This window comes from Hypomesus nipponensis, chromosome 19, assembly GCF_054491055.1.
Source record: "Hypomesus nipponensis isolate SF chromosome 19, ASM5449105v1, whole genome shotgun sequence".
NCBI classification, from domain to species: domain Eukaryota; kingdom Metazoa; phylum Chordata; class Actinopteri; order Osmeriformes; family Osmeridae; genus Hypomesus; species Hypomesus nipponensis.
Genome location: NC_140379.1, coordinates 8,378,946 through 8,406,379, shown reverse-complemented (window position 1 = coordinate 8,406,379; position 27,434 = coordinate 8,378,946). Strand labels below are relative to the sequence as shown.

Sequence of the window (27,434 nt, the reverse complement as noted above, 5' to 3'; positions counted from 1 at the left end):
CTCTCTCTCTCTCTCTCCCTCTTCCCTGGGCAGGATGTAGCAGATAACCAGATTGACACAGGGGACCTGATGGAGTGCCTGGTGCAGAACAAACACCAGAAGGAGATGAATGACAAGTGCACCGTGGGCGTCACCCACTTCCAGTTGGTGAGTCAGCCTGCTGACGCCTAAAAAAGGGGTCACACACACACACACAAACACACACGGGTCCAGAATTGTCCCTTCACATTACATCAATTGAGCCATCAGTTTGCATTTAATCTCAGGAAATCAGATCACTCTTGACTGCTTAGAGTCAGTCTGTAGAGCTTCTGTCAACCTGGGCAACGTGTGTGTGTGTGTGCGTGTATGACCCCTGCTCTCCAGGAGTCAGCAGGGTGACTCATCAACTGTATTTGATGATGAGAATGAGATACACTTGGACTTTACACACACGTAGATTGCTTTAAATTTCTTGAACCAGTCACTGGTCTAACTAGACTCACTTCCTTTTCTCTCTCTCCCTCCCTTACTGTCTGTCCCTCCCTCTATCCTTCTCCCCCGAAATTCCCTCTCAGATCCAAATGAAGGACTTCCGCTTCTCCTACAAGTTCAAGATGGCTTGCAAGGAGGATGTGCTGAAACTGTGTCCCAACATAAAGAAGAAGTGAGTTGTTTTTGTAGCGTCAAGGACACACTGCAGATTTTTCTGAATATTTAAGTGACTCTTTATCTCCCCTGCCCGAGAGGAAATCATAAACTTGTATTTTCAATCATGGCCTTCGCTAACTTGTCCCAAAAATCTTTGAATATTTTTTTTTCTATCATCCATTATCTATTATCTTTTATATCGGAGTCCCTGTGACTGTGTGAATGTTTGATTGACAGGCCCTGTACAATGGGCCCAGTGTTTGTGAACCTGTATCGAGGTGGCCTTTCCTCCATGTCTTATCGTCATCCCTGAGGTGATTGACTCATTAGGCCTCTTCTCTCTGGAATCATTTCTGTGCTGCTGCAAACGGGTGCCAGCCTGCGCCTGCCATGAGTCATCAGCGTGTGTGTGCAGAGCTCGCCAAGCTCTGCCTCTCATCTGTCCTCTCTGATCCTCTTCTCTCCCATTTTCTCTCTTTCGCTCTCTTTTGCTCGCTTTCTCCAATTTTACCCTCCCCCTCTCGATCTCTCATCTCCACACCCAATGTATCTCCCAATTTCTTCGCTCTCTCAAACTGTCCACCGCCTTCATCGATCTTTCTTCTCCACCCTTTTTTTCCCTCTAACTCTCTTTCTGCCCCCCCCTTCCTCTCTGCCTCCTTCCCTCCCTCTCTCCCTTCCCCAGGGTGGATGTGGTCATCTGTCTGAGCTCCACGGTGAGGAACGACACCCTGCAGGATGTCAAGGAGCAGCGCGTCTCTCTCAAGTGCCGCAAGCAGCTGAGGGTGGAGGAGCTGGAGATGGTGTGTGTTTGTGTGTGTGTGTGTGTGTGTGTAGGAGGACTAGCTATACCTAATGGTACGTGGGAAGCCATGCTGAACAGGAGTGAAGTTTGGGACATTCAGGTCTAAGGTGTTTCTTAACCAGTGTCTGTAAGGATAAGGTCATGGTGCGACCTTGATAACAATCCCAGACCCATCACTGCTGTCTGTCCCCAGCCAAGCGTATCAGACTGTATATATGACTTTCACATTAACAAGAGACTGATGGATTGCTCCCATTTGAAAGCCTTGAGATTTTCAAATGTTTTTTAAGTGTTTAGACTCCAAGAACTGTGCCATTTATCTCAGTCAGAACTTGTCTTTCACTCCTACATCATGATAGTGTCAGTTTCAAGGGAATGTACGGGCTTAGCTCATCTTAAGTGGTTGTGAAGAAGCCTGGTCTTATTTTAAACACCAGTGAACAATGTTGGGTATTGACTCCATGGATATGTCTGACCGCAATATTGACCAGTAAGAGTAAGGTCAGGCCAGCTGGCCCACTTTATTGGCTGAGTAGTTAGGTAGGGTGTCATGGTTGCACTTGTCAATGCACTCTCCCCTAGGACTGAACACACCTCTCTTATTCCCTCTCTTTTTCTCTTCTCGTCCTTTTCTTCTCGTCTCCTCCACCTCAATCTCCTTCTTTCTTCCCCCTTCTCCCCCCGTTCCTCCTACTTTTGCTGTAGTCGGAGGACATAAGGCTGGAGCCTGACCTCTATGACTCTTGTAAAACTGACATCAGCAGACTCTGCTCCAACGTGGCCTTTGGCAACGCACAGGTAAGACACGCACCCACGTCACACACTCTTGACACCCTACATATAAAAGGTTTCTGAAACACAAGGAAATCTCTCTCTCTCCTCTCTCCTGTTCTTCTAGATGATTGAGTGTTTGAAGGAGAGTAAGAAACAGTTGTCTCAGCGCTGTCACCAGAAGGTCTTCAAGCTGCAGGAGGTGGAGATGATGGACCCAGAGTTGGACTACCAGCTCATGAGGGTCTGCAAGCAGATGATTAAGGTGAGACACGCCTTACCCACAAAGCTTTAGGTTTGTCTGTCTGTCTGTCTCTATCTCTGTCTCATTGGACAGGTCAGGACAGTTCATGCATATCCCTTCCCCCCTGACACACCCTCATGCTGCGTACTGATGCTTCATTGTCCTTTCCTATGTCATAATGTCTATCCACCCCTCCTCTGTGATTGGATGGTGTCAGCGGTTCTGTACTGAGGCGGATGCTAAGAGCATGCTGCAGTGTCTGAAGCAGAACAAGAACAGTGAGCTGATGGATCCCAAATGTAAACAGATGATCACCAAGAGACAGATCACACAGAACACAGGTAGAGTACATACACACATACACAATGCACAAATGCCAACACTACACAAATACCAAATCGATAATGTACCCTTCTCTATCTGATACCTGAGTGTTGCTCTGTAATCCTCTCCCAGATTACAGGTTGAACCCTATGCTGAGGAAGGCCTGTAAGGCCGACATCCCTAAATTCTGCCAGGGCATCCTGAACAAAGCCAGCGACGACAGCGAGCTGGAGGGCCAGGTTATCTCCTGCCTCAAACTCAAATATGCTGACCAGGTCTGTCCTTCACTCCGCCAACCGGACAATAGGAATATATATATTTTAAAGATGACTTGTATAACCGAATAGAATAGAAAATAAAAGGAGATAATAATGCCATCATTTATTGTTTGAACTTGTAAGTAACTTCGCAGTTGGGTAGAAAAGCAGAGTTTTTGAAACTGAACTAAAGTTATTTCGCCCTTGGCCATGCTGCCCATAGAGTACATAATAAATGTGTTTATTATTTCATCTGTTGACTTCGAGCAATACAATATCATATTTGTGGTTGTGTGTGTCCAGAGGCTGTCCTCAGATTGTGAGGACCAGATCAGAGTCATCCTGCAGGAGTCTGCTCTGGACTACAGACTGGACCCACAGCTCCAGATGCACTGCACTGAGGAGGTGAGCACACCCACACACCAAAGCACATTTCTATAAGTCAGATAGTCTCTTTTTTTTTTATTTTATCTATTGGTCTCTTATTTCCCAGCTAGTGTCACGTGAATGAGAGTGTACAGTGTTGTGATTGGTTTCTGTGGGCACCTCAGACCATGCCCACCAGGCTGCCAAGCAGGTGGTGGGAGGCCCCTGACGGTCAGATGATGTATTCTGAACGGGAACATCATGCCCTTGGCCGTGTGTGTGTGGTGAAGTTATTGGCAGGGTACCAGTTGGTTGGGGTAGGGGTTAGGTCTGGACAGAGGCAGCCAACTCAGCACAAAGCAGCCCCTGTGTTATTTACAGCTCAAGTCCTGCTGAGATTATGAGAGCCTCAGGTGGAGTGACAAGCTGGAGGAGGGACTGAGTGCCCTTGGTGTGTCCTTGGCCTGTCTTGCCTCTGATGAGCCAGGCAAGCTGGGCTTGCCCGGGCTGGGTTCATGATCCTTTATTCATCGCTTTCTTTTCTCTCTCTTTCACTGTCCCATTCTGCTTCTCCGCCTCTACTCTGTATCACCCCCCCCCCCCCCCCACCACCCCCCTCCCAGATCAATCGACTGTGTGCGGAGGAAGCATCTGCTCAGGAGCAGACTGGACAGGTGGAGGAGTGTCTGAAGGTCAACCTGCTCAAGATCAAACATGAGACCTGCAAAAAGGTACACACATACACATTTAGCAAATCCTCACTAGACTGCAGCGCAGCCTAGTGTCCAGCTGCCATCCTAACATAACATTGTTAAGCTGCTGAAGTTGTGGTGACACATGCTCTCACTTACTCTCCCCCACCCTCCTCCCCTCTCTACCCCACGCCCTCTGCAGGAGGTTCTGAACATGCTGAAGGAGAGTAAGGCAGACATCTTTGTTGACCCTGTGCTCCACACAGCCTGTGCACTGGACCTTAAGCACCACTGTGCCGCCATCACACCTGGCAGAGGACGACGTGAGTGAAAACAGTACAATTCGGAAGTACTGTCAAATAGTTGGATGCACTTGATTTGTCTCACACTGAAACCAATGTGTCAGTCACAGAAGTGCCCTCTGTGAACCAAATGAAACGCACCTCAGGCTCACATTGACTAAAACTATTTACATACCGTGGCAAACCCTGTCACAAGGGAAAATCTAGATGTGGACTGGCGGTTTGAAAGGGTCTTATTATGTAACCGAAAGTAGATGTGAGTGTGGTTCATTTTGCGCTCTTTAACTGGAGACCGCAGCATTCTGAGTTGCAGGTGGGCACCTGCATAGTTCTGGTTGATGCAGTACATGTCTGGGCCACAAGGAGGACTTGTAGTGGGTTAGTTAACCTTTCCCTCTCCCGCTCTGTCTTTAGAGATGTCATGCCTGATGGAGGCTCTGCAGGACAAGAGGGTGCGCCTGCAGCCAGAGTGTAAGAAGAGATTGCAGGACCGCATTGACATGTGGAGCTACGCCGCCAAGGTTAGAATAAACACACACACACACACACACACACACACACACAGACACACTTCAGAGATTTTATTTTCTATATGAATTAAATTTTTGCTGTCCACCAGGTGGCGCCAGCGGAGGGTTTTTCAGACCTGGCCATGCAGGTGATGACCTCGCCTTCGAAGAACTACATCCTGCTGATGATCACAGTGGGCGTGTGCATGCTCTTCCTGGTGGGACTGCTATGCGGACGCATCACCAAGCGGGTCACACAAGAACTGAAGGACAGGTAGAGGAGGACCGGACCACCCTCATAAGACTCTTTCTCCAAAGGCCCATCTAAGATGCCCCAAGCCCCTATCAAACACCCTTGGCTTGGCCCAAATGCCTCTACCAAACCCCCAGGGTTCTTGTTCACATTGGGGGTCCTATTCCTTGGCCGCCCAAGCACCCCCCCCAACGTCCCCGCAGTGCCAGTGCCATGTTTGAACCCCCCCATTCACACTCCCACATAGTACTGAAGAATACATATTCAAATGCCCTGCCCTTTCTACTGAAGGTACTTCGACTACGGTCATTCTTTCGTCCTGTCGAGAGAGGAAGCTTTTTTCTTTTTGAAGAAATCTTGCTTTTTGACCGTCTGATCCCTAGACAAACATTTTGTGGACCCTTCTAGAGTTGGTTTGAAACCCACAGGTTGTCCTTCAGCCAAATCTGATATTGTATGTTAATAAGTATTTTATTGGTGAGGACAGGTGGCAGCAGTTGCATCAGTTCAGTTACTAGGCCGGCGCCTTCATTGGCCACCAGCACAGCTTCCACAGAGCTTCCTTCTCCTCTTTGTCCCAACGGAGAAGAACCTGCTTTTGATTTGTGATGTTGCGTTGGTGTTGGATTTAAGTTCTTTTTTTTTTTGTATAAAAGGGATATATGGCGGAGGCAGAGGGGTTGTGGGGATTTTTTTGTGTGTTTCTTACCAATTGAATACCACAGGGGACTATGATGACAAACACCCAAGGCTCCCCTTACATCACTGGATAAAGCTTTTTTTTGTTGTTGTAAAAAATTGTCTTTTTTGATTATTTCATATGTACACTTTGTTAAAATTTTCAATTGGCACTGAATTTGCTAAACCGTAGTCTAATGGGCTTGGGGTATATGAGTTAATTTGGGAGGCCTCTTGTCTCCTCTGAGTATCTGACCCAGCCGCACCTCCATAGCCATGTAGAGGACCAATTCACTTTCTGTAGTGAAGAAAAACAACCCCTGAAAATGATTGAGATGGATTGGTGCATTGGTGTACATTTAGTTTTAGATTTGTCATATTTGAATCATTGCACATTTTTTTTTGATTGTGTACTTTTTGTTTGGTTGCAGCCTTATTTATTGTTTACTAATGATCGGTTGAGTTTTTATGAAGTCTTCGTTGTGTGCTTTCGTGTGTGTGTGGATTCACTCACACTATCCACTAACTAGATGTCTTTTCTGCTCAAATGACCCAAGTGAAGGGTGTTGGTTGGGAATCCAAGGAATATAGAAACATTTTGATATTTTATATGATGGATGTGTTTTAGGTTATGGGATCTGGTGAGATTGTACATTTTGAAGCTACCAACCAACATTTTTGTTTTAAAAGAAGCCACAGGGTGTCCACACTTTGCAAGGGCATGATGTATATCCTTGTCTCCTTCCTTTAGAGTGTTTTGCTTTTCTGTAGGAGTCCTTTCACAGAAATCTGAACAAACTGGCTATAACTCAACACCCACGTCCACACTGAATCAACACCCACGTCCACACTGCAGAAGCCCCTCCTGGGTCCAAAGGCAGCAGCACCCAGGAAATATGGGGCTGCAGCAAAACCCCCCAATTTAACTAGACAGTACCCTTGAAGACCAACTGATTATATATAAACAGCATATATTTAGTTTTATAGGTACTAAGGTGAGCTTAATCATTAACTCTACAGGTGCAACTTCTGCACCAGGACTGGTTCTGGAGACTTGCTGTTTGTTCAGACCAACTAAATGAACGTGACATGTTTGTACATGGCTGAGATCCTTTGTGAATGGGGCGGACCCACAGATCCAAGCCAGAACCATGTTATCCCAAACTTTGTATGACAGGTCTATTCAGATCGTGATCATATTTATGTCTACAGAATGGAGGAGCTTGCGTTTGTGTGCGCGTCTGAGTGTGTGCATGAGGGTGTATTGGTCATCATGCAGCATTGTGTTGGGATAGTTGGTTAGTTTGGCTCTTTTTGTAGATGCTATATGAAAACAACTCAATATTGTACAAGAACAATGAATGTTATTCACAGATGTTTCTCATACCTACCTGACTTGTTTATACAAAGTGGTAACAATGGTGTATTGTCTGCAAAAGATTTTCTTCTTTCAGTTGACATCCAGCTGCCAAACAAAATCTACATTTTATGTACTTGCAGTTGGAGTTCTTGCAGTTGGAGTTCCTCTGACCATCAGAAAGTACCACTGGCACCTGAACTTTTCGTGATTTGAAGATGTATTCCAGGACCACAGTGGTAAAGGAAGGCGGTTGCTTGGTTTAAAAATAAATGTGTGGGTACTTTGTGGGGAATTACAGGTTTCACAGTTTATTTTCTTTCGGTGATGTTAATGCCTTTGTGAGAAATTATCTACTGTGTTTGGGTACTGTGGAAGAAATGGGATTTGTCAATCCAGTTCATTTGGGAGCCACCCAACACTGAATCTTAATAATTGTGTTGCTTCTAACCCCCCATCCTCCCCGAGTGAGACTGCAGCCTACTACTCTCACACTGGCTGTGGCATGGCCCCCCCTTCTATGACTGGCAAAGAGACTGCGAGTGTCAACGCTAATCAGTCCAGCACACAATGTCGGTACTAGGTAGGGGTGCTGGGGTCGGCATTGCAAAGCTGCCTAGCATCAGGCCCGCCTGCACGTATGGTTCCAAAGCAGAAGATTTAAATGCTTCTTTGTTGCCCAAACCAACTCCCAGGCTCTGAGCTTTGCTGAATTTACAGTACTTGTCCCTTGTCTGTCTGCTTGAAGTGAGACTTTCTTGAATCAGATTGATGAAAAGATAACTGATTTCGTCATTTTATTTCAGTGTGCAAAGTTCTGGATGTGCTGTTTATTTTTCGTTTCAGATCATGCCATGTAATAATGAGATGTAACAGATTTAACATTGTGCATTTTCTTTTTGCTGTACAGATGAAAATTTGTCAATTTAATAAAACTGTCTGCAGATTTTCATATCACGGTCTCGTTTTCATATTTGATAAAGTGTCCTTGAGATTGCCATCATTATAGAAAATTACCCAACATTCCAAAGAGTAATTCTTCAGGAGACACAAAATAAACGGCTTTCGTTATTTCATCTTAATGATGAAATAACTTATTGAGTATGTTTGACCTTTTATTCATGATGATGTATTGACACACATCAAAGACCAGGCAGTACATTAGTGGGCTACATGCTTTATAAAATAAAAAAAAGGTTCCAGTTGGGTATATGATCATTTGAATATTGGTATGAAGAACGTGCACGCGCAGAGCGGGTATGGAAAGGTGATATGACGTTGGCTAGGCCCCGCACGCACGCACTAGTAGCCTACGCAGCAAGCCTGTCACTCGCTACTAGTACTAGCATCCATGGGTCGATCATAAACAAGAGAGTCTGACTGTCATGTTCCGGTGTCATTGGAGCCCCTGGACTGAACTTGACATTTGAGCATAAATAGATATCATAACTTTTTCAGTGGAGTGCTTCGGTGAGTTAATTGCCAAGAGTTTTACTAATTTAACAGGAAAAGTTAGCCTCTAACGTTAGCTCGCTAGGCTAGTCTAGAATATTTTTCTACCAACTTGCAAGATCTCTTTAAACTAGCTGGCTTGTTAAGTTTTCTGAATAGCAAACTCCAGGTTTAAGAAATAAACTAGTCAGTAGTAACCCAGAATTTATGAAGAGAACATGGTGATTTACATTACATTTTTAGGATGTACAGTAGCTAGCTGGTTGCTAACGTGAGCGTAGTGGTAGCCAGCTACTTGACAGCTATGGACTTTTCGTAAGGTGAAGGACACCAAGCATTGCTTGAAGCAACCAGACAGCAAACGCAACATTTATAGCTCAGGCACTAGTCATTGATTGACACAGCTGTTCAAGCTGCCACATCTAATGTAAATGACAATGCCTAGCGTTTGGGTCCAGAGCAGAAGATTGGCGTGCATAGTATGCTTACAAATAATTCCTTAGCTGCATGTTTTGACTCGGCAGTTTTCAGTCTACACTGTTGTGGTTGTAAATCCAACAGACAACCTAATGGAATACCAGGTCTCACGTGTCATCCAACTATTTCCTAACAGATTCCAAACAGCATCTCTGATACACAGGTTATCTCCTGTTTCTCAGGTGGGAGAGTCATGCGTAGCTGTGTGAGGAGTTCCAGGGCTCTGTCCCCTACCCTGCTCCCCCAGCTGCTGCTGTCCCATACTGGGTGCTGGGGGACCAGCACGGGGCATCGGGGTATCTGGTGCTCTCCTCGGAAGCTGGCTACCCCGAAGGAGACCCAGGTCCTGCTGCCCCTGCCTAGCCAGGCCAGAGTGGTCATCTGCGGAGGGGGCATCGTGGGGACTTCTGTGGCTTATCACTTAGCAAAGATGGGCTGGACGGAGATAGTGCTGCTGGAGCAGGGCAGGTGTGTTCTGGTTTGAGCCAAGCCTCACTGCTGGTTCTCCCAGTACTGTTCATATGGGCTGTTTTAATGACAGTAAAGGATGTTTGAATGCGAGTGAGAGCGTGGCAGCATGTTGGTGAAAGAATGAAGAAGAAAACTACCCATATGTCATGCTCCTTGTCCTAACTATGTTCCTAGACTTGGTGCTGGCACAACTCGCCTGTGTGCTGGGATTGTCAGTGTGGCAAAAGCAATCTCCATCGAGTGTAAGATGGCTGACTACTCCAACGCTCTGTATGAAAAACTAGAGGAGGAGACTGGGGTGAAGACTGGTGAGCTTTCATGAGACCTCAAATGCATTAACACATATTTTAAGTACCTTAGCCTTTACCCTGTTGTTTTCTAGTGCATAGTACTTTATGGTTGCATGTTTTTTGGTTGCATGTTTTTTGGTTGCATGCTTAAGCCCTTGCCTTTTAAGTAAGAGTTCATCTTTTCCTCTTTGGAAATATGTTTTTCGACATGTTTTTAGTTTATGGATTACATGTTGGATTGTAGCACGTTTAGATGAACGTTTGGTGGAGTGCCAAAAGAAGAAGGGTGGGGCCTTGCGTGGTTTCAGATGACTATATTTATGCCTTAATATTTGGTGTGCGTGTGTGTATTTCCCAGGTTACGTAAGGACTGGCTCCCTGTGTCTGGCCCAGAATCAGGATCGTTTCCTCTCTCTGAAGCGCTTAGCGTCCAGGCTTAAGTAGGCATCAGACCTGACTTCCTCTTCTCTCCTCTCTACCATCCCTCTCGTCCTTCCCTTCTTTCTTGTCCCTATCTTGTCATCTTTACCGAACACAATACGCCTCTATTGTCATGTTGATTCTAACTATTTTTGTCCAGTTACATTACCAAACAAGCCGCCTTTTTACAATGTTCAGAAGTATACAATGATGAGCATTATCTCTTGATGCAGGGAATAATGAAAAGTACAGACTGGGGGGAAACAGCTAGTACAGAAACTTCTCCTGTTTAAAAATACTCGTGTCTCCTGACTCGGACGGTAACTCTTTCAGGGTCATGGGGATCAGCTGTAACGTCATCAAGCCCAAAGAAGTGGCTAAGCTCCACCCCCTGGTAAACATTCATGACCTGGTTGGAGCGCTGCATCTTCCAGGGGACGCTGTGGTCTCACCGCCAGACGTCAATCATGCACTCGCCGTGGCGGCCGCCGGCCACGGTGAGGGAGGAAGTGATCACACTCTGAGAAAGCCATGGGATTGGCTGCAGATCCCTATGCGGACACACATTTATAAAGATAACCGAACCACCATCACTTTAGTTTAGTCATCTTAGATTTTCATGGATATTCATGAACACTGATAAATAGGACTTTTAATGAGCCATTGATAGCCAGAAATCATAATAGAGATAGATACTTGACTGTTTGTCTTACTATTGCCCTGTGCTTTGTTACTGACACCTACCACTGTACCAGGCCTCACTTTTCTTCCTGTCCACGCTAACACCCCCAGGTGTACAGATCTACGATCGCACCAGTGTGCAGCAGGTGTTGGTGGACAAGGGACACGTGACATCGGTACAGACCGACAGAGGGTCCATTGAGTGCGAGTACTTTGTTAATTGTGCAGGCCAGGTAAATCTTTCCACCTTCCCCATTGGCATTTTCTGCTTGCGTATTTAACTGAAATGATTCACACAGATAAACATGCAGATGTCATGATCTACATACAGCCAGGTTTTCAGCTCAACACACCAGAAGGCCTGTTGTGTTGTTGTCACTGTGTTAACCCAGCGTAGTATATTTCATTATGCTTTTGTTTTATTGTGAGGGTGTTACTAAAGGGCCATTCCCCCCTTTTCACTCCAAAGTGGGCCTATGAGCTTGGCCAGGCCAGTGAGACCAAGGTGTCAGTGCCTTTGCATGGCTGTGAGCACTTCTACCTTCTCACCAAGCCTCTGCAGGTGCCCCTGCAGCCCAGCACCCCAGGTCAGACACACCACACATACACACACCTGTGGGGGTTAGGAGATCCCCATGTCTCACACGACACACCCACCTCATACAGCACCACCCTGTCACTGTATTTGTATAGCTGTTTGTTGATGAGGGGGACACCGTTTGAAAATAAACACTAAACAACCACCTGTCTGTGTCATAGTGGTGATGGACATGGACGGGAGGATCTACGCTCGACCCTGGCAGGGGGGATACTGTCTGGGGGCTTTGAAAAGAACCCCAAACCCATCTTCACAGAGGGCAGGAACCAGCTGGAGATCCAGAACATGCAGGAGGACTGGGACCACTTTGGTGAGGGTCACCATCTCTGAGAGAGCTCCAGTAGGCATGGAGGAGTACATTTGACCAGATTGTTGAAGGCCGGTGTTAAGTGTTGACTGCAAGTTCAGTCAGAAGTTTGTTCCTTATGTTCAAGTTTAGCCTGAGAGCAGAGACGCACTGGGATGAGAGGCTGGTGTCAGGCTCGGGGTTAACCTTATTTATGAGCTCCGTCTATTTCTGGATGTGAGTGGAGCCCTGAACCACCCTCCAGACTGTTTGAGATTCTAGTAGAGTGTCTGAACCGGAGCCAGTAAGCAGAGTCACCGCAGACGCTGGGACTGTGGCAGTGTGCGACACAGCGCTCTTCCTCTGAGCAGAGAGTCTGTCTGCAGCGGACTCAAATCAACCACTGAGGAGATGATGTCATAGACAGGCACGTCGGGTGTCCCTGTCACGTTGTAGAGTTAAGGAGTGTGAGGTTACCTTGCCACAGCTGTGTGTTGGCGTTGGTGTGCACGGTGTGGTAGGATGCATGCCTGCCCCCGCAGATCTATACATGAGCTACATTGGTAATGATGCCAACTGTGTCAAGGAGTGTTCTTGTTGGTCAGAATTATCAGTATGTCAGGCATTAACGTGTTACACTCACAGTATTGAAACTTAACACTTGGAAGGAATTCAAAAGGAATTCTTACGTAAGGAAACTTGCTCCAAGCTCCTGGCTCCTGGGGAGATTAGACAGACTGAACCCTGGACTGGTGCATCACCGATGGCTCTAGGAGTTACCTGTCTAACCAGTGCCCCCCCCCCCCCCCTTCCCACCCCACCTTCATCTCCTGCTCGGCCCTGCTCCCTGTGCCCACAGAGCCGATGCTGAGTGCCCTGCTGAGGCGCATGCCCGACTTGGAGTCGGTTGAGATCCACCAGCTGGTCAACTGCCCCGAGTCGTTCACCCCGGACATGCGGTGCCTGATGGGTGAGACCCCGGGCTTGCACGGCTACTACGTCCTGGCTGGGATGAACTCCTCTGGACTGGCCTTCGCCGGGGGAGCTGGGAAGTAAGTTCACAGCAGGGCTGGACATAGAGGTGGAACTATGAAAACAGCGTTGTTAGCATGTTAGCACAGCGAGAGGTTCTCAGTCCAAGAAAGACTAAGCAGGCGGAAGTCATTCATGATCTATGGTGTTTTACTCAGGTCTGGTCTCTTCTTTGCCACAATGGTTTCAGTCAGTGTTAGTTATAGTTAATCTAGACCACCCAGGATCAAATGAATGTCCTACAGATTGACATCCCATCTTATGTTTTCTTTCATTATCTTTTGACTCGTTTACAAATGTAGCTTGTGTGTGTGTCTCCAGGTATTTGGCGGAGTGGATGACCTACGGCTATCCTACAGCCAACGTCTGGCCGCTGGACATCAAACGCTTTGGCAACCTGCAGAGCAGTCGCACCTTCCTACGTCACCGGGTCATGGAGGTCATGCGTGAGTACCCCTCAGTTCTGGGCTGGTGATTTCAAATAGGGACCCATCTGTAACGCCGCCGTAAGCCAACACACACACCTCCTAAGCACCACACGTGCTTTCCTGATTGGATACACCTCATCAAGTCTCTCATGGACCGAGATGGGGGATTTTACTGCTTATTGCCAAGTACACCACACTGAACTGTCGAGCATGTTGATTGTGCATACAGCATATCGTTGGAACTTAGGCTATGTCTGTCTCTGTCTGTCTGCCTGTCTGCGTGTGTGTCCATCCTCCACAGCCCTGCTGTACGAGCTGAAGGTCCCTCGCTGGGACTTCCAGACAGGCCGGCAGCTGCGGACCAGCCCCCTGTACGACCGGCTGGACACCCAGGGCGCTCGCTGGATGGAGAAGCACGGCTTTGAGAGGGCCAAGTACTTTGTACCTGCTGGGAAAGGTGAGACGTGGACACCACACCCAGGGCTCGAAATGAACGGCGTCCTGGAAAATCTTCCAGGGAAATCTAGTCCAGGGACTAGTGTATAGATGGGGGGGAACCATTTTCCTCAGGCCTCCAGGGAAATCTGTTCCCCCTGAGTTCTCAGTGTAAAACACGACTGGGGTATAGATGAAACTTGTTATACATAATGATTACAGTAACATACATCACCGGCATTGCTGTATTGCTTCATAAATGGCCAGACTGTAATATACAGGGGGGGAACCATTTTCCTCAGGCCTCCAGGGAAATCTGTTCCCCCTGAGTTCTCAGTGTTAAAGACTGGTGTATAGATGAAACTTGTTATACATTATGATCACTGTAAAATAATATACTTGAAGAATTGAACATTCCAATATTGAGATCACGCTTATTCATATAGCCTTTTTGCAAGCAGCGTCCCCACAGGCTTCACATATGTCTCTGAGGTTAAACCTCCATCTTCAGAGAAGACAAAGTATGCTGTGTTTCATGTGTTCTCAGACCTTCTGTCGTTGGACCAGAGCAAGACCTTCTACAAGCCCGACTGGTTTGACATTGTGGGCTCCGAAGTCAAGTGCTGCAAAGAGGCCGTGTGTGTCATCGACATGTCCTCCTTCACCAAGTTTGAACTCTCTGTGAGTGCTATTCATGTAGGGGCTGTAAACCAATAAGGATGTCAAGCAGTAGTCCGGGGACTTCGTTCTATGCTGTATGTAGATGTGATAAGTGGTTGTTTCGACTTCTTATTCCCTTTCTGTTTTACATACGTGCACACACACACACACACACACACACACACACACCCACACAGTCTACAGGCGACGAGGCTCTGGAACTGCTTCAGCGCCTGTGTGCTAACGACCTAGACGTGCCCGTGGGCCACATCGTCCACACGGGCATGCTGAATGAGAGGGGCGGCTACGAGAACGACTGCAGCGTGGTCCGCCTCAAGAAGAACAGGTAGGAGGTCCAGGGGGGAGGAGCAGCACTGATCCACCACACCACTCTGTCACCAACTCCTTCCACATGGTTATGGTGAAAGGTTGTTGTTTTCTCTCCTCTCGCTCTCACTCTCTGTCTCTCTTTCTATCTCTCTCCCCCCAGTTTCTTCATCATCTCCCCCACAGATCAGCAGGTTCACTGTTGGGAGTGGCTGAAGAAGCACATGCCCAACGACCCACAGCTCCACCTAGAGGACGTCAGCTGGAAGTACACAGGTTGTACATCACACCTCATCCTTCAACATCCTCTCCCTCCTTCCTCCCTGTCAGATAAATACAGTATATACACAAATACCACATGTGACACTGGATAGGCGATGACCGTGCAGTACAGATTATGATTGAAGAGGGTCACACCAGTCTTGTTCGGTCAGTTCTTCTAGAACTGTCTGTGGAAGTGTTCCTAGTGTTGTAGTAGTGACACTGTGGATTCCTAATCCCTGATTTTTCAGCGCTAAATCTGATCGGGCCGAGAGCGATGGATGTCTTGTCTGAGTTGTCCTACGTTTCCATGACTCCCGATCATTTCCCCTCTTTGTTCTGTAAGGTGAGCCTATTTCAACACCACACACACACACACACACACAGGGTCACATTATAGATTGGTTGTACCACACTTTCTAGTGTTTCTAAGACCCTTTGTGTTGTGTGTCAACAGGAAATGAGCGTCGGCTATGCCAACGGGATTAGAGTGATGAGCATGACCCACACTGGAGAGCCTGGCTTTATGCTCTACATACCTATCGAGGTGAAAACACACACACACTTTTTTTGACTCTCTTTTTTTTCTTCTGTTTCTCACACACAAGATATTTCGTGTGCATGCCTGAATTTGTGTGTGGCAGTGTCCAGAGTGTGCATGGACATTAGCGATGCTAACAGCCTCTCGCCTATGGCCCTCCCCAGTACGCACTGCATGTGTACAACGAGGTGATGTCGGTGGGTCAGAAATACGGCATCCGCAACGCGGGCTACTACGCCCTGCGTAGCCTGCGCATTGAGAAGTTCTTTGCCTTCTGGGGGCAGGACTTGGATCCCTTCGCCACCCCTCTGGAGTGCGGCCGTGAGTTCAGGGTCAAGTTCGACAAGGTGAGGGCACACATGTACCTCATTGTGGTGGTTGAGACCCAGATCGGACCTGATCATGTTCCTTGTTCTTGATGGAAATGCTCATAAAAATTGAAGCAATTGTATACTGTAGTAACCCTGATATTTTAAGCATGTTTAGCAAAAAGCTTATGTCTTAGTTATTTTTATTTATTTATTATTTTATTATATAGTCATCATCGTCAACATCCACATCCCCCTTTTTCCCTCCCTCCCTCTGTCTCCCTCCCTTCCCTGTCCCCCTCTTCCAGGATATAGACTTCATTGGCCGGGAGGCCCTGCTAGCGCAGCGCCAGGAGGGCGTGTCTCGCCGTTTCCTCATGCTGGTTCTGGAGGACCATGACACGGAGCTGGACCTGTGGCCCTGGTGGGGCGAGCCCGTCTACCGCGACGGCCAGCTGGTCGGCACTACCACCAGCTCCGCCTACAGCTACACCCTGGAGCGCCACGTCTGCCTAGGCTTCGTCTCGCCGCCGCTGGGCCCCGAAGGTGCCCCGGCCGCCATCACACCGGACTTCATCAACCGCGGCGACTACGAGGTGGACATCGCAGGACAGCGGTACCCGGCCAAGGCCAAGCTGTACCCCTTCAGTTCCCTGTTCGCCCAGCAGAGGCGCCGCAAGGACGAGATGGAGCTGAGCAACTTCCAGGGGAAGTGATGAGGGAGGTGGTGGTGGTGTTGTGTGGGCTGGAATTCAGACGAAAGGGGTGTGTGTGTGTGTGTGTATGTATGGGATGTGAGGCTTGAGAATGTCCCCCTCTACCTCCAGTCTACTCCCTAGGGCCCCCCAGCCCAGGCAGTCCCCTGGCCCTTCCTGTACCCAGTGCCAATGTCTTTCTCCTGGCCCCAGAGCTCCTTCTGAGGGGGGCATGCACAGCCTGTCTCCATACCTTTCCAGTCACCCACCACAATTCATCTTTCTTTAAGTGCAATATCTGATAGACACCAAATGCTACAATGTTGAGAGGCTGTCAGTTAAGTCTTTTCTTTACTCCATTTACGTACTCAAATGTGAATGGTTTACCATCAGTGCTGCACGGCAGCTGCCCATCGGAAAAACGAAAAACAAGCAAAAACAAACATTTGACATGTCCCAGTCCCTGTGGAGATCAGCAGCATCTGAGACCAGCACTACTATTCATCAGGATTGTCATCCCAAAGCCACCGCCTATGAAGTATGTTGAAGACACTCCCCTTCTCTCCTCCTGTAACCAATGGGCTGCTTTGTTCTCACTTGACAGCATGGCCCGAGTGTACCTGCGCTTGTACTGTAACATGCTTGTGACAGAACTTCTGAGTGTGTTCTGTGTGATACCTTTGTCTTACATGTGCTGTCATCCTGTTGGTGTTGAACCGCCATGTTGTCTGAAAGAGATGAGTAAATTAGTGAGCTGTGTAATGTGAAATAGTTTGGCAATTGGGAATCAACAGTTGTTCAGCTCATTGTTCTTATTGGTGGAAAATGCTGCATCTAGTACCTTTTTTGTCCAATGGACTGACTCATTATTGTCCTGTCCCTGGTGTGGCTGGTGTTAGTGTTGTTCTCTAGGAGTCTATGTATGGGTGTGTGAAAGGAAGGGTTAATGTAAAAGGCTTAATAAAGGGATGTATTTTTGTATAGGCAAAGTGTACAAAACCTCCTTTTATATTTGAGGCACAAATGCACCTCTTTTTGACGTGTTCCATTTTTTATTAGTTTTAGATGGAACAAGGCTCAATCGTGTACAGAACAACAGAATCATAGCCATCCTTCTCTTGCCTTTCTTTGTGCTGTAGTCATTGCATCAAGGAACTGTTTTGGGTAATTTTGTGTCAGCAAAGTGCTCCAATTCAGATTTTTTGGCTTTAACACATTACACTGGGAACGGAGTGAAAGAGAGCGGAGGTGAAAGTCAGTGAAAGTGTTTTGGTCTTTGGGGATGAGCTCTCCGTGAGGCCCTTTCAGTAGGTAACTAGGTGGTGCAGTGTTTGGTGTGAAGAGGCCAGAGACCTCATGTTTGTGTGTACGTGTTATTAGTTTTAGTCATGAAGCACTTTATCAGCTGCCTTTTCTGTCTGATGTCAATTTTTAACGGTGGCAAAGCCTGCCCAAAAAACGCATTCAAAAGAATAACAAAAAGGCAGTTGGATTGAAAATGGGTCTAGTGTTGAACAGGGTTGTTTTTTGGCACATGATACAGTTTAGGCTACATACAGCTTGGGGTTGTGTTTATATCACCTGCCTAAATACTATTTTCAATGGTACATATTCAGTTAACAAAATTGTTGTTTGATTTTGTTTGTTTGCTTAGTCATGTAGTCCTATGTATGTTAAGAACCAAAGAGCATACATTATTCTAGATTTACTACCCAGACTGTAAGATTACTACATATATACTACATGATATGTACAGATAGAAGGGATGACACTGAACGTAAACATTTTTGAACCTGGGCTAGCCGGGGAGGGTGGACTTTATTATTATTTTCATTGTTCAAAAACACCAGGGTCTGACCAGACCAAATCTGGACTCAGACCAGTGACCTGGATCCAAACACACTCAAAGCATGTAGAGAATACAGACAGTATCTGCACTGCCCAGTCTCATCCCAGTAAAGAGGTACAGTCGCCCTATTGGAGAGGCTTTCCTCAAGACTTATGCATGGCTGCTTCATGCTATTATGTGACGACATAGCAGAGTGTATCAGTTTTGAATGTGTTTACTACACCTGTTAAGTTTTTTTTAAAATGACCTATGATACTGATTTAACGGCTGATCCCCAACACTGTAAAGTTTGAAGCACTGCTGTTGCAGCCATTTGGTAATAGTGTTGCGATGAACTACATTTAAAATAACTCCACGTGCAATCTAGAGTTTGAAGCTTCCTACTTCTGGCTGGATTTTATAAAAGCATTAAACTTATCAGCCTATATTGGCATATTTGTTTCACCCCAAAAAAATGATTGACAGAAATGTGCCTTCAACTTTGAGTAAGATACCCCAGCAGAAAATTTACTAAAACAATCTTCCTGGCGAATTTGTATCTGCACTGGTGTGAGGGATGTTTTGTGCACAATCTTCTTTAACCAATTTGTTAACCAATCCCAGGTCTGTTAGAAGTGATTTTCCTTGGTCCATGTCTGCTGAACCAACCTTGAAGCAGTGGCATCTGTAACGGTGCATTAGACTCTAAACAAGTTATATCCTGCTGTTCACCTTGTATTTATATCACATTGTACAGGTGTTGGCTGTGTATATGCATTTTACTATAAAGAATTTGAATTGTAACAGACACATCTCTACTGTGAAATAATGTTGGCAATTAATTTAGTAATATGTGGCGATGTATAACCAAAGATAAAACATACTGAAACACAAATGAAAGCAGTAACATAAGAAAACATTTTATTAGAATTTGACAAGACAGATTACTGGTACTGTCACCCTGTCAAGGTGGTGTGTAATATTTATATTCTCCTGGCTTTGCGTGGGCGGCATCCATTGTGCGGCACAGGGGTGTTATCTGTTATGGACACCACCTCCAGCCCTCCCATTGACAAACCCTTGATGGCAGACTAGAGAGGAAAGACAAGAAATCCAAGATGATTTAGACTAGGATATTCTTCCCGGATATCATAGCCCCTACTGGCCTCAATCAACATTTAAAGCTGTATTGGGTAAGCTGCCAGAGCTTCAATTGTATGTGGTTAGGCTAACCAGCAATGACAGTGTGATGTTGACAGCTAAAGCTGTAAGGATGATTATGTTAGCTGGTTAAATGGACTCACCAGGCGTCCAGGGCCCAGACCTTTCACAGATACGCGGACAAACGTGACCCCTTTTATTGTGGCTTTCTGCTTAGGAGAAGGCAGGGGGAATACATTTCAACAAAACATACTAGGTGATGGCACTTTACCAAATTGTTTAAAGACAATCAAATTGTAGTACATAAAACAATTCTGTAACAAACATTTGAAAGCTTAACTGCCTTCAAGTGGTCATAAGTTACATAACATCTCATTAAATAACGTGACAATAATTATTTATTTGCATAATCAATGTAATGATGCACATCTTACTGCTGCAGCTGAGATGCCTGCTGTCTGAGCAGCAATAGGTGTGGACTTCCTTGCATTCTTGAAGCCCTCTGTGCCACAGGATGTCCTAACCATGTACTGGCCCTCGCTGTCAGTCACCTGGATGTGAGTGCTGACACAGGCAAGCACCCACACACAACATGTATTATCTACCCATAACTCACTCCTGATCATTTCATTCACCTATCTACAGTATGTGTGTTGTCTTACTTATTATATGTGGCTTTGATATGTGCGATGGGCAACTCCTCAAACTTCTTCCCACCCCATCTCAATGAAGTGTCTTTGCCCGGTAATGGAGGATAGTGACTGCGGGGTGAGGTAAAATTAGCGTTATTGGCTTGAAATGGCTATTATGATTATAGGCAATATGTTCCGATGGTGGAATGTGCGTTAACGTTACCTGAACTCTTTTGAACTGTTAGACTTATTGGATTCGGTGACAATGGATGTTTGCGCTGTGCCCTGCAACCTGACAGCGCTAGTACATACTGCTCGCTGCAGACCACCCCCTAAACTGAAACACAACAATGTCGCATCATTACATGTATGTATTCAGCACACATGTTCACGTTAACAAATTGTTTACTAAACGTATGTTTAGATATGTCAGAAAGGCTAGGAAAAATGCATAGCTTAACTGCTATACGCTATTTCTAACGTTTGCCAGCAAATCTTGATTTCAGATCAAATACAAAACGAGATACTTACATGAAACCCCCTGTAGTCCTTGTATAATTTAATAATAAACAGTTTAATGTATACATGACGCCTTTAAATAGAAAGCTATATTTACGCTAGAAAGCTAGCTGGTTTACACAACAACATGTGTGACATTGAGCATAAAGTAGGTGGGAGCAACTCATTGGAATCTAATTTCCTGTTCATTTCAAACTAAAAGTCAATAGACAAACTATTTTTAATGTAATGACTTACTTTTTAAACTTGCTCAACGTTTGTGTAGCCTGTGTATAACTTATATATAATATGTATATAATAATATATACAATGTTATATCAATCAAGCTGACGGTTGATGCGAGAACTCGAAATGGAACACCGATTTTAACACGTCTCAAACTCTTATTCTTAAAACCGGAAATGTTATTGACGACTGTCAAGGACAGTTTCACTGCACATTGGTGTACTAACGCTAATCAGGAAAAACAATATTGTATACTTTAGGGGATGGTAAAATATAATAAGATACTCTGTAATAATTTTCAAATATTCAGAGATTATATAAAAAAGTATGATAGACGCAAGCAACATTGCTCCACGTACCCCCCCCCCCCCCCCCCCCTTTTGCCAGAATAATCTCACCCTAACACCAGAGCATTGTGGGTACCATCACAGAAAGAAACCAATATGGCAGCCCCCGGCGCAAGAATGGCAAGCCGCCCTTTCTGCCAATTTATTACAAATGTCGGTCGGACTCGGTTGACTAAGACATGTTTTCGTAAAATATCTTTCTATTACCCTGCTCGTGTTGCGTTTCAGACCCAAAACACAGTGGGAAACGTCGCATCAGCGTCCCCATGGAAGTTAATGGCAGCCGTGTGCTTGCAAAGGTTGCCCGTCACATCTCAGAAAAAAAGCCCTATTGAGGATCAGTTTGCAGAACTCATGCAGCAGGTACAGTATTCACAGACCTGCATCAAATTCATACGCATATACATTGGCTATGTAATATAGACACGATGTCAAACTGATTTATTTAGTAAATACTTAAAATAGTTATATTTTTCAGTTGGAGCTGGAGAGAAGCATGATTTCCAGGCACGAGCTGAGGCTGCACGAAGAGGCAGAGCGATTGAGTCGCAAACAGGCTGATGACTACGATTCCGATGAAGAGGCGAATTACGGTGCCGAAGACATCGTCACTGCTCAGGACCTGGAAGACTCCTGGGAACAGAAGCTGAAAGGCTTCGAACCCACCCCAAGAGACACAGGTCTGTGTAACAAGTCAACTTTAAACTCATCCAACTCAACTCGCTGTCAACATCCACCACTCATAGCCCTGTCACAAACTTAAATTGAACCAAATCTAACTTCACTTAACGCTAATGGGCAAATGACCAGTACATTGTATTACAGTATACACCCATATGGGTGCACTTCAATGGCTCACTGAATAAAGTGCGTACCACAAAGGCTGAAATGTTACTAAGGTTTAAATCCAGTCCAGACCATCATCTATCGATTTCCCTTATATTTCCTGTGTTTCTTTACCATCCAACCGTTATAAAAGTACCACAATGTATCCCAGTGCTCTAGACATACACGCTTTATTTGACCTGTAAGCTAACTTCTTCAGCTGGTGGAGAGGAGGACCCGAGAAGTATGAGTCGTTATCTTGCGGACAGCTTGGTCCTGCTGGTGGAGCAGACAGTCGGCAGTGATAAGTTGTGGCTCCTACCTCAACTGCAGTGGGAGTCTGGAGAAACCCTGAGACACACTGCAGAGAGGGCCCTTGCTAGCCTGCCAGGTTAGTCAACGGTTCATTCTTCTTTAAATCTTTCTTTGATGTCCTCGAGAGATTCTTTCAAATATTATGTGCTAATTTTTGTTTTAAAAAATTATAACACTTACCAGTCCATATGCTTGCAACTGTAGTTTAGTAGCTTGAGTCTAATAAGAAAAATTCATTTTTAATGATTACAGAATCCAATTTCAAAGCAACGTTCCTTGGCAACACCCCCTGTGGAGTTTATAAGTACAAATTGCCTAAAGTTGCTCAAACGGAGAGCAATGTGGGAACAAAGGTGTTTTTCTTCAAGGCGATCCTGTCAGACGGCAGTCTCTCGTCAGCTACAAAAGGACCTTTCATGTGGGTAAAAAAGAGTGAACTGCAGGATTATCTCAAACCAGCGTACTTTGAGAAGGTCAATCGCTTCATCATTGGCGTGTGATGGAGAGGCTGTCCATGGAGCAGCCGTATATCTTTATAACAGCAACCGGAAATTATATTCAATCACCCATAGCAACTGTTCAGAGGCCCCCACCAATTCAACAACTTGTGTATCTCTGTACTATTCTAAATAAGATATAATGATTAAAGTATTTTAAAACATTTAATGCACTGTGTTTGAGTGATATCGATATTGTATTGGTTTCAGATTGATATTGTGTTGGTTTTGTTTTTTGGGTGGTCTTTCCTTGCATGATTTTTGCAGTGTGACATTTTCTGTTACTCCACTGGAGGGCAGTAGTTCTACAGGGAGAGTCAAATAAATACAATCGCAGCTCCTCTTCAGTTGAGCTCTAAGAAAAAACAGAGAAAAATATGTTATGTCACCGATAGTTGAAATAAAATCATTCTTCCTTCATCTGATGTCTTTTACATAACTTAATTTTTACTTAAGTGCAATTCTGTGTTCCAAACCCATTCTCTTTTAGAAGCAACATGTATTAGCTATTTCTGTCCGAGGACAAGGAGATTGTCATAAATGTTGAAGGTACTCTTTGGTTTGCCACAAAAAAATCTAATGCTTGCTAAAAGCCTCTAGCTAAGTTGCTATAATGACCAAACGGCCCAGTGATTGGATGATTGTAGGTGCATGACAGTTCTAAGAGGCTGTGTTGTTCTAAGGTTACGACTAACGGACAGGGCCATTTAGAACTGTCAGAGAATTCAGTCTCCTCTGTGTTGCAGCCAGAGGTGGGTAGATTACTGTTGGTGCCTGAGGCAAAGTTTACTGAGAAAAATAACCTGTCACCTTCATGACAGCAAGTCCAACAAGCGCTTTATTCCGTGTCTTAAATAAACAAATTATCATAAAATAACCTGGGGGTAGGGTTAAATCAACATTGAAAAATACAAATCAAATACATTTCTCCATTCTTTTCGATCCTCTCCTTCCTGGAGTCCCCCCCCCCCCCCCCCCAACACAAATCCCAAGTGAATCAGTGGGTTACAGGAATACAACTGTTCATGACATTCCATTAACCCAGCATAACACATGTGAAAACACATAACAGAAGCAACACTTCCTGCTAGAACAGGGCTGCCTGCAGGCTCAGGCTGGCAGGGCTGTCGTCTGGTCCTCTGCTGCAGGGAGGGAGGGAGGCGGCTTAATGTATGCTGCGATGACCGAGAGGAGAGTGGGACGGGGTGTGACATCCTCCCGCGCAGCAGCTGTGAGCCATCTGATTCTCAACCCTGTACTGTATCTAGCAGAGAGGCCAGAATCAGGGCATACTGAGCTCCATTGACGTGGATTTGCTCCAAACACCTTTGTCCTGTGGCTTATATGATTGTCATCGGCTGGGGTGAAATTCCTTTGAGTTTGGACAGTACTGCCCCTTGTTCAAGGTTCCTTCCTTATCTCCTGGGCTGCAGATGAAAGTGTAGCAGCACCAGCATGAGTGATCGGAAAAACGAGAATAAAGGAACCAATCATAGTAGGACATTTTTGTTAATGGAACTTTCCATGGTAGACATTTATTTTCTACCTCATTTGAAAACTGTAAATCATCTTTTGTCATCGCACAGCACAAAAAAAGAAAATGTTGAACACATTTTTGCAGTGAGTAGGGTAAACTGTCCAAAGGCACAGGTCAGGTACCTTGCTTGTCTCTTTAGAATCTTGAATCGATGACAACCATCAACAAGGGCAGACTGCTTCCCACTGCTCCCTTCCTGCGAGGACCCGCCTGTTAGGCTCTCCTCCATACTGCATGCACAGGAGGACAAGCATGACTTCACACCACAGGTCCTTCCCCCCACCACCCTCTACTGTCCTCTGTTGTGTGTGTGTGTGTGTGTGTGTGTGTTTGTGTGTACACTGCGTGCATATGCTGGAGGTTGACAGACGCTAGCTCGCAGGACGACCCCTGAACCCTGCAGGCAGGATGTGTCGCCCACTTGGCAGCGAACCACACGACGGGAGCTGTCAATCGAACAGGCTGGTAGTGGGGGAGGGGGCGTGAGGGCACCTCCCACAGGGTGAGAGAAGGCACCAAGGCGGAGTTGATCCCTGTACCCGATGGCAGGCCAATCCTAGAACCAGACGGACCTTAAACCCAACACATACACACACACACCCTTCACCTCCCGGGTCATTGTTAGCATATGCTCAAAGAAAGGAGCATCCCTTTGAGAGTTTCAGGAGAGCTTTGTAGAGCACAAAGGACGGCCCCTTCTCTGTCAGTTCATTTCCGTGATCATAAAAAATCCCAGAGAGAAATGAAACAGTGTCTAACAGTTATTAATTTGACATTTTGGCTGAGGTACGATCTACAAAGGGTACCTTCCAGAGGCCTTTATAAAGGCGATCAATGGATTTACAGTGGATTTTGAGTAGAGTTTTTCCTCCAGACTGATAGAGGCCTCCTGGGGAGTGGGGACACCAGCTGTCACAGGTGGCTGGAACATCTGGCTAAATCTTAGAAAGTCAAAAGTTTTGTCCGGAGTGCTGAAGGATGATTTTGAACACAGTGTCATGTCATGTTTTGGAATCTCACTTGTGTGGTCCTGCTTTATTTTGCGTCAGTGTTTCACTGTGTCTCTTCATCTTACTCAAACTTACTTTGTAGTTAACACGAATGGGCTGTGTGTGTGTGTGAGGGGGACTAGAAATAGGAACAGCCCTCTGCAGACTTTCCTCCGTGTTAGATGATGGCAGAGTGGGCGAGGTCTTCAATTGTGCATGATATCTACCCTCATTAGGACCATGCTAGCCCAGAGCTGAAGATCAGCACCTTATGCAAGATGTCTGCAAGAACTCCGCCTCCACCAGTTGTAACCTCTCTGTCTTAGCTTCTCTGTTAATGACAATTTCCAAATATTTTTTCAGTTGATGTTTTTACACTATCCTAACTTTTCTAGCTATGACCTAGGGTAAAAGTGCCTGGATCCATTATTATTTATTTGTCTACCCAACTTGTTCATCCCTTCCCCCTACCCAGATGAAGAAATTACACTAGAGGTTGCTGAGCAGACACTCTAAACAGAATCCCTTTTCAAATTAAATTTAAATGACCCCCTCAGCTCATAAACAGAGGGTCTCCTGACAGCTAGATTCATAATTCAGTGCTGAGCTAGGGGCTGGAGGGCAGTGAGGAGGGGTAAAATGGAGAGAGGTGCCTCTAAATGGGGTGTTTGTTTGCTCCTAAACTCCTTTATTAGCCACAAGTCCAGAGCTCAGCATTGTGGTTGAGAAGAGGGCAAGGCAATTAGCTGACCGAAGCTTTTAGCTTCCATCTCACTATCCCCTCCATAACCAGACCACAGTCATGTGACCTGGGGTGATGGAGTGGAACGTCATGTCCATACATGATGTGGAAGTGAAGTTTTTGTGGCAGAGTTCTCCATTTAGAAGGAGCTGTAGGAAATAAGAGTGTGTGTTTGTGTTTGTGTGTGTGTGTGTGTGTGTGTGTGTAAGAGAGAGACAGAGCATACAAAGGGGGGTTCACATTTCAATTAAGACAAAAAGAGAAGACAGAGGGGTGGAAAGAATTATTTTTCACCAAAATACTCCATTTATGACACAAAGTGAGATATAATCGTGTAATAACCGCTGCACCTGCGTCAGCACATTCATCTCTGAAAGCCAGGAGAGCACAGCCAAGATGGGCTCTCTCTCTTTCCTCGGCGGCAGCAACAGCAGCCGACGTAACAGACAGACTCACAGTCACACCCTTCCAGCGGAGAACAGACCACTGTAGGCCCTTGGCTGGGCCCAGAGCACCCTTTCTCAGTGTACCATTACCTGTTTTAATAGCAGGTGATTTGTCGTCCTCCATAGGTTCCCTTTCTCTGGTGCAGCGTTGATGTAGGTTTGTGAGTGAGCTCTATTAAAAAGTCATTAAAGCCGCAAGAAAGCAAGGCAGGCTTGATCCTCTCGGCGAAAGGCGCCTTTGGAAATTGCTCCATCCATCATAATTACACTTACTGGACAGTGGAACGAGGGGCAGGGGAGAGTGCCCTCCCCCCTCCTCCTCCCTAACCTGGCTGAACAGGATCTGAATGAGAGTTACAGCAGGGTATGAGGGTGTGTTGGTGAGTGAGTGTACGTCAGCTTGACTGGCATCAACATCAAAAGGGGTATGAGTCGACCTCTGGGTCATCACCCTCCTCTGACCTTGCAAGACCAGCATTTCTCTCAGGCAGGAGAGAACTGTTGTCACAGGCTACTTGACTTATTCACCCCATGACAAAATACTGCAGTTATGTGTCAGTCATGTATCAGGCAGCAGACAACATACACAGAAAAGGCATGCAGCCTGCACTGAAACTGATGAAGAAAGTGTTGTGTCCGTCACTTCATAAACGGAGTGACTAAGTTCAGTTGCGTTCTGGATTTTAATAAGTATTATCAATCTGCTGATTGGGAGAGAAAACCAGACCTCTGACACTAAATGACAACACAACACCAGGCTTTGGTCTCAATCATGTCTCTCTCAGCCAGAGGACCATCTTTTATAGGACACAAGAATGTAA

General features: G+C 45.8%; 4 protein-coding genes across 7 annotated transcripts in view; 3 read left to right on the top strand and 1 right to left on the bottom strand.

The window, feature by feature from the left end:
- The window catches only part of glg1b (golgi glycoprotein 1b), a 28,558-nt gene extending 20,416 nt beyond the window's left edge, over window positions 1-8,142 (top strand). For 2 of the 4 annotated variants that reach the window (XM_084682244.1, XM_084682243.1), the window contains 13 exons: window positions 34-147; window positions 558-646; window positions 1,316-1,433; window positions 2,141-2,233; window positions 2,334-2,471; window positions 2,668-2,791; window positions 2,907-3,049; window positions 3,335-3,436; window positions 4,021-4,128; window positions 4,292-4,412; window positions 4,806-4,912; window positions 5,011-5,174; window positions 7,332-8,142. In XM_084682244.1, the coding sequence (XP_084538370.1) occupies window positions 34-147; window positions 558-646; window positions 1,316-1,433; window positions 2,141-2,233; window positions 2,334-2,471; window positions 2,668-2,791; window positions 2,907-3,049; window positions 3,335-3,436; window positions 4,021-4,128; window positions 4,292-4,412; window positions 4,806-4,912; window positions 5,011-5,174; window positions 7,332-7,404 (1,494 nt within the window). In that variant the 3' untranslated portion in view covers window positions 7,405-8,142. Of the gene's footprint in view, window positions 1-33; window positions 148-557; window positions 647-1,315; window positions 1,434-2,140; window positions 2,234-2,333; window positions 2,472-2,667; window positions 2,792-2,906; window positions 3,050-3,334; window positions 3,437-4,020; window positions 4,129-4,291; window positions 4,413-4,805; window positions 4,913-5,010 lie in introns of all 4 variants that reach the window. The other 2 variants (XM_084682246.1, XM_084682245.1) reach the window with 1 other exon arrangement.
- Window positions 8,143-8,485: 343 nt separating this feature from the next.
- pdpr (pyruvate dehydrogenase phosphatase regulatory subunit) lies at window positions 8,486-19,188 on the top strand. Its single transcript, XM_084682283.1, is given in 19 exon segments — window positions 8,486-8,658; window positions 9,300-9,585; window positions 9,763-9,896; window positions 10,237-10,318; window positions 10,632-10,795; window positions 11,091-11,212; window positions 11,449-11,566; window positions 11,739-11,786; window positions 11,789-11,887; window positions 12,723-12,915; window positions 13,217-13,341; window positions 13,625-13,780; window positions 14,306-14,439; window positions 14,616-14,764; window positions 14,909-15,021; window positions 15,258-15,352; window positions 15,464-15,553; window positions 15,712-15,894; window positions 16,164-19,188. Coding segments are annotated over 18 exon segments (2,688 nt in total). The 5' UTR covers window positions 8,486-8,658; window positions 9,300-9,310; the 3' UTR covers window positions 16,572-19,188.
- Window positions 19,189-19,282: 94 nt separating this feature from the next.
- Window positions 19,283-20,847, bottom strand: mrps11 (mitochondrial ribosomal protein S11). Its single transcript, XM_084682285.1, has 6 exons — window positions 20,703-20,847; window positions 20,395-20,508; window positions 20,202-20,300; window positions 19,974-20,103; window positions 19,683-19,748; window positions 19,283-19,469 (listed from the first exon to the last, which is right to left on the bottom strand). Exons 1-6 carry the CDS (start codon window positions 20,756-20,758, stop codon window positions 19,362-19,364), a joined length of 573 nt encoding a protein of 190 aa, XP_084538411.1. The 5' UTR covers window positions 20,759-20,847; the 3' UTR covers window positions 19,283-19,361.
- A 492-nt stretch (window positions 20,848-21,339) lies between these two features.
- mrpl46 (mitochondrial ribosomal protein L46) lies at window positions 21,340-23,068 on the top strand. The gene is made up of 4 exons (XM_084682479.1): window positions 21,340-21,625; window positions 21,741-21,942; window positions 22,308-22,478; window positions 22,655-23,068. The coding sequence occupies exons 1-4, from the start codon at window positions 21,359-21,361 to the stop codon at window positions 22,900-22,902; spliced, it is 888 nt and encodes a 295-aa protein (XP_084538605.1). The 5' UTR covers window positions 21,340-21,358; the 3' UTR covers window positions 22,903-23,068.
- Window positions 23,069-27,434: the final 4,366 nt, after the last annotated feature.

Bases quoted from the DNA above. Each gene is read 5' to 3' on its own strand.
- mrps11 (XM_084682285.1), bottom strand. From the start codon at position 20,758: ATGTATACATTAAACTGTTTATTATTAAATTATACAAGGACTACAGGG. The intron at 20,509-20,702 runs GTAAGTATCTCG...GTTGTGTTTCAG, and splicing joins AGGACTACAGGGGGTTTCAT to TTTAGGGGGTGGTCTGCAGC. The intron at 19,470-19,682 runs GTGAGTCCATTT...TTTCCTCTCTAG, and splicing joins GTCTGGGCCCTGGACGCCTG to TCTGCCATCAAGGGTTTGTC.
- mrpl46 (XM_084682479.1), top strand. From the start codon at position 21,359: ATGGCAGCCCCCGGCGCAAGAATGGCAAGCCGCCCTTTCTGCCAATTT. The intron at 21,943-22,307 runs GTCTGTGTAACA...TAACTTCTTCAG, and splicing joins ACCCACCCCAAGAGACACAG to CTGGTGGAGAGGAGGACCCG. The intron at 22,479-22,654 runs GTTAGTCAACGG...TAATGATTACAG, and splicing joins GGCCCTTGCTAGCCTGCCAG to AATCCAATTTCAAAGCAACG.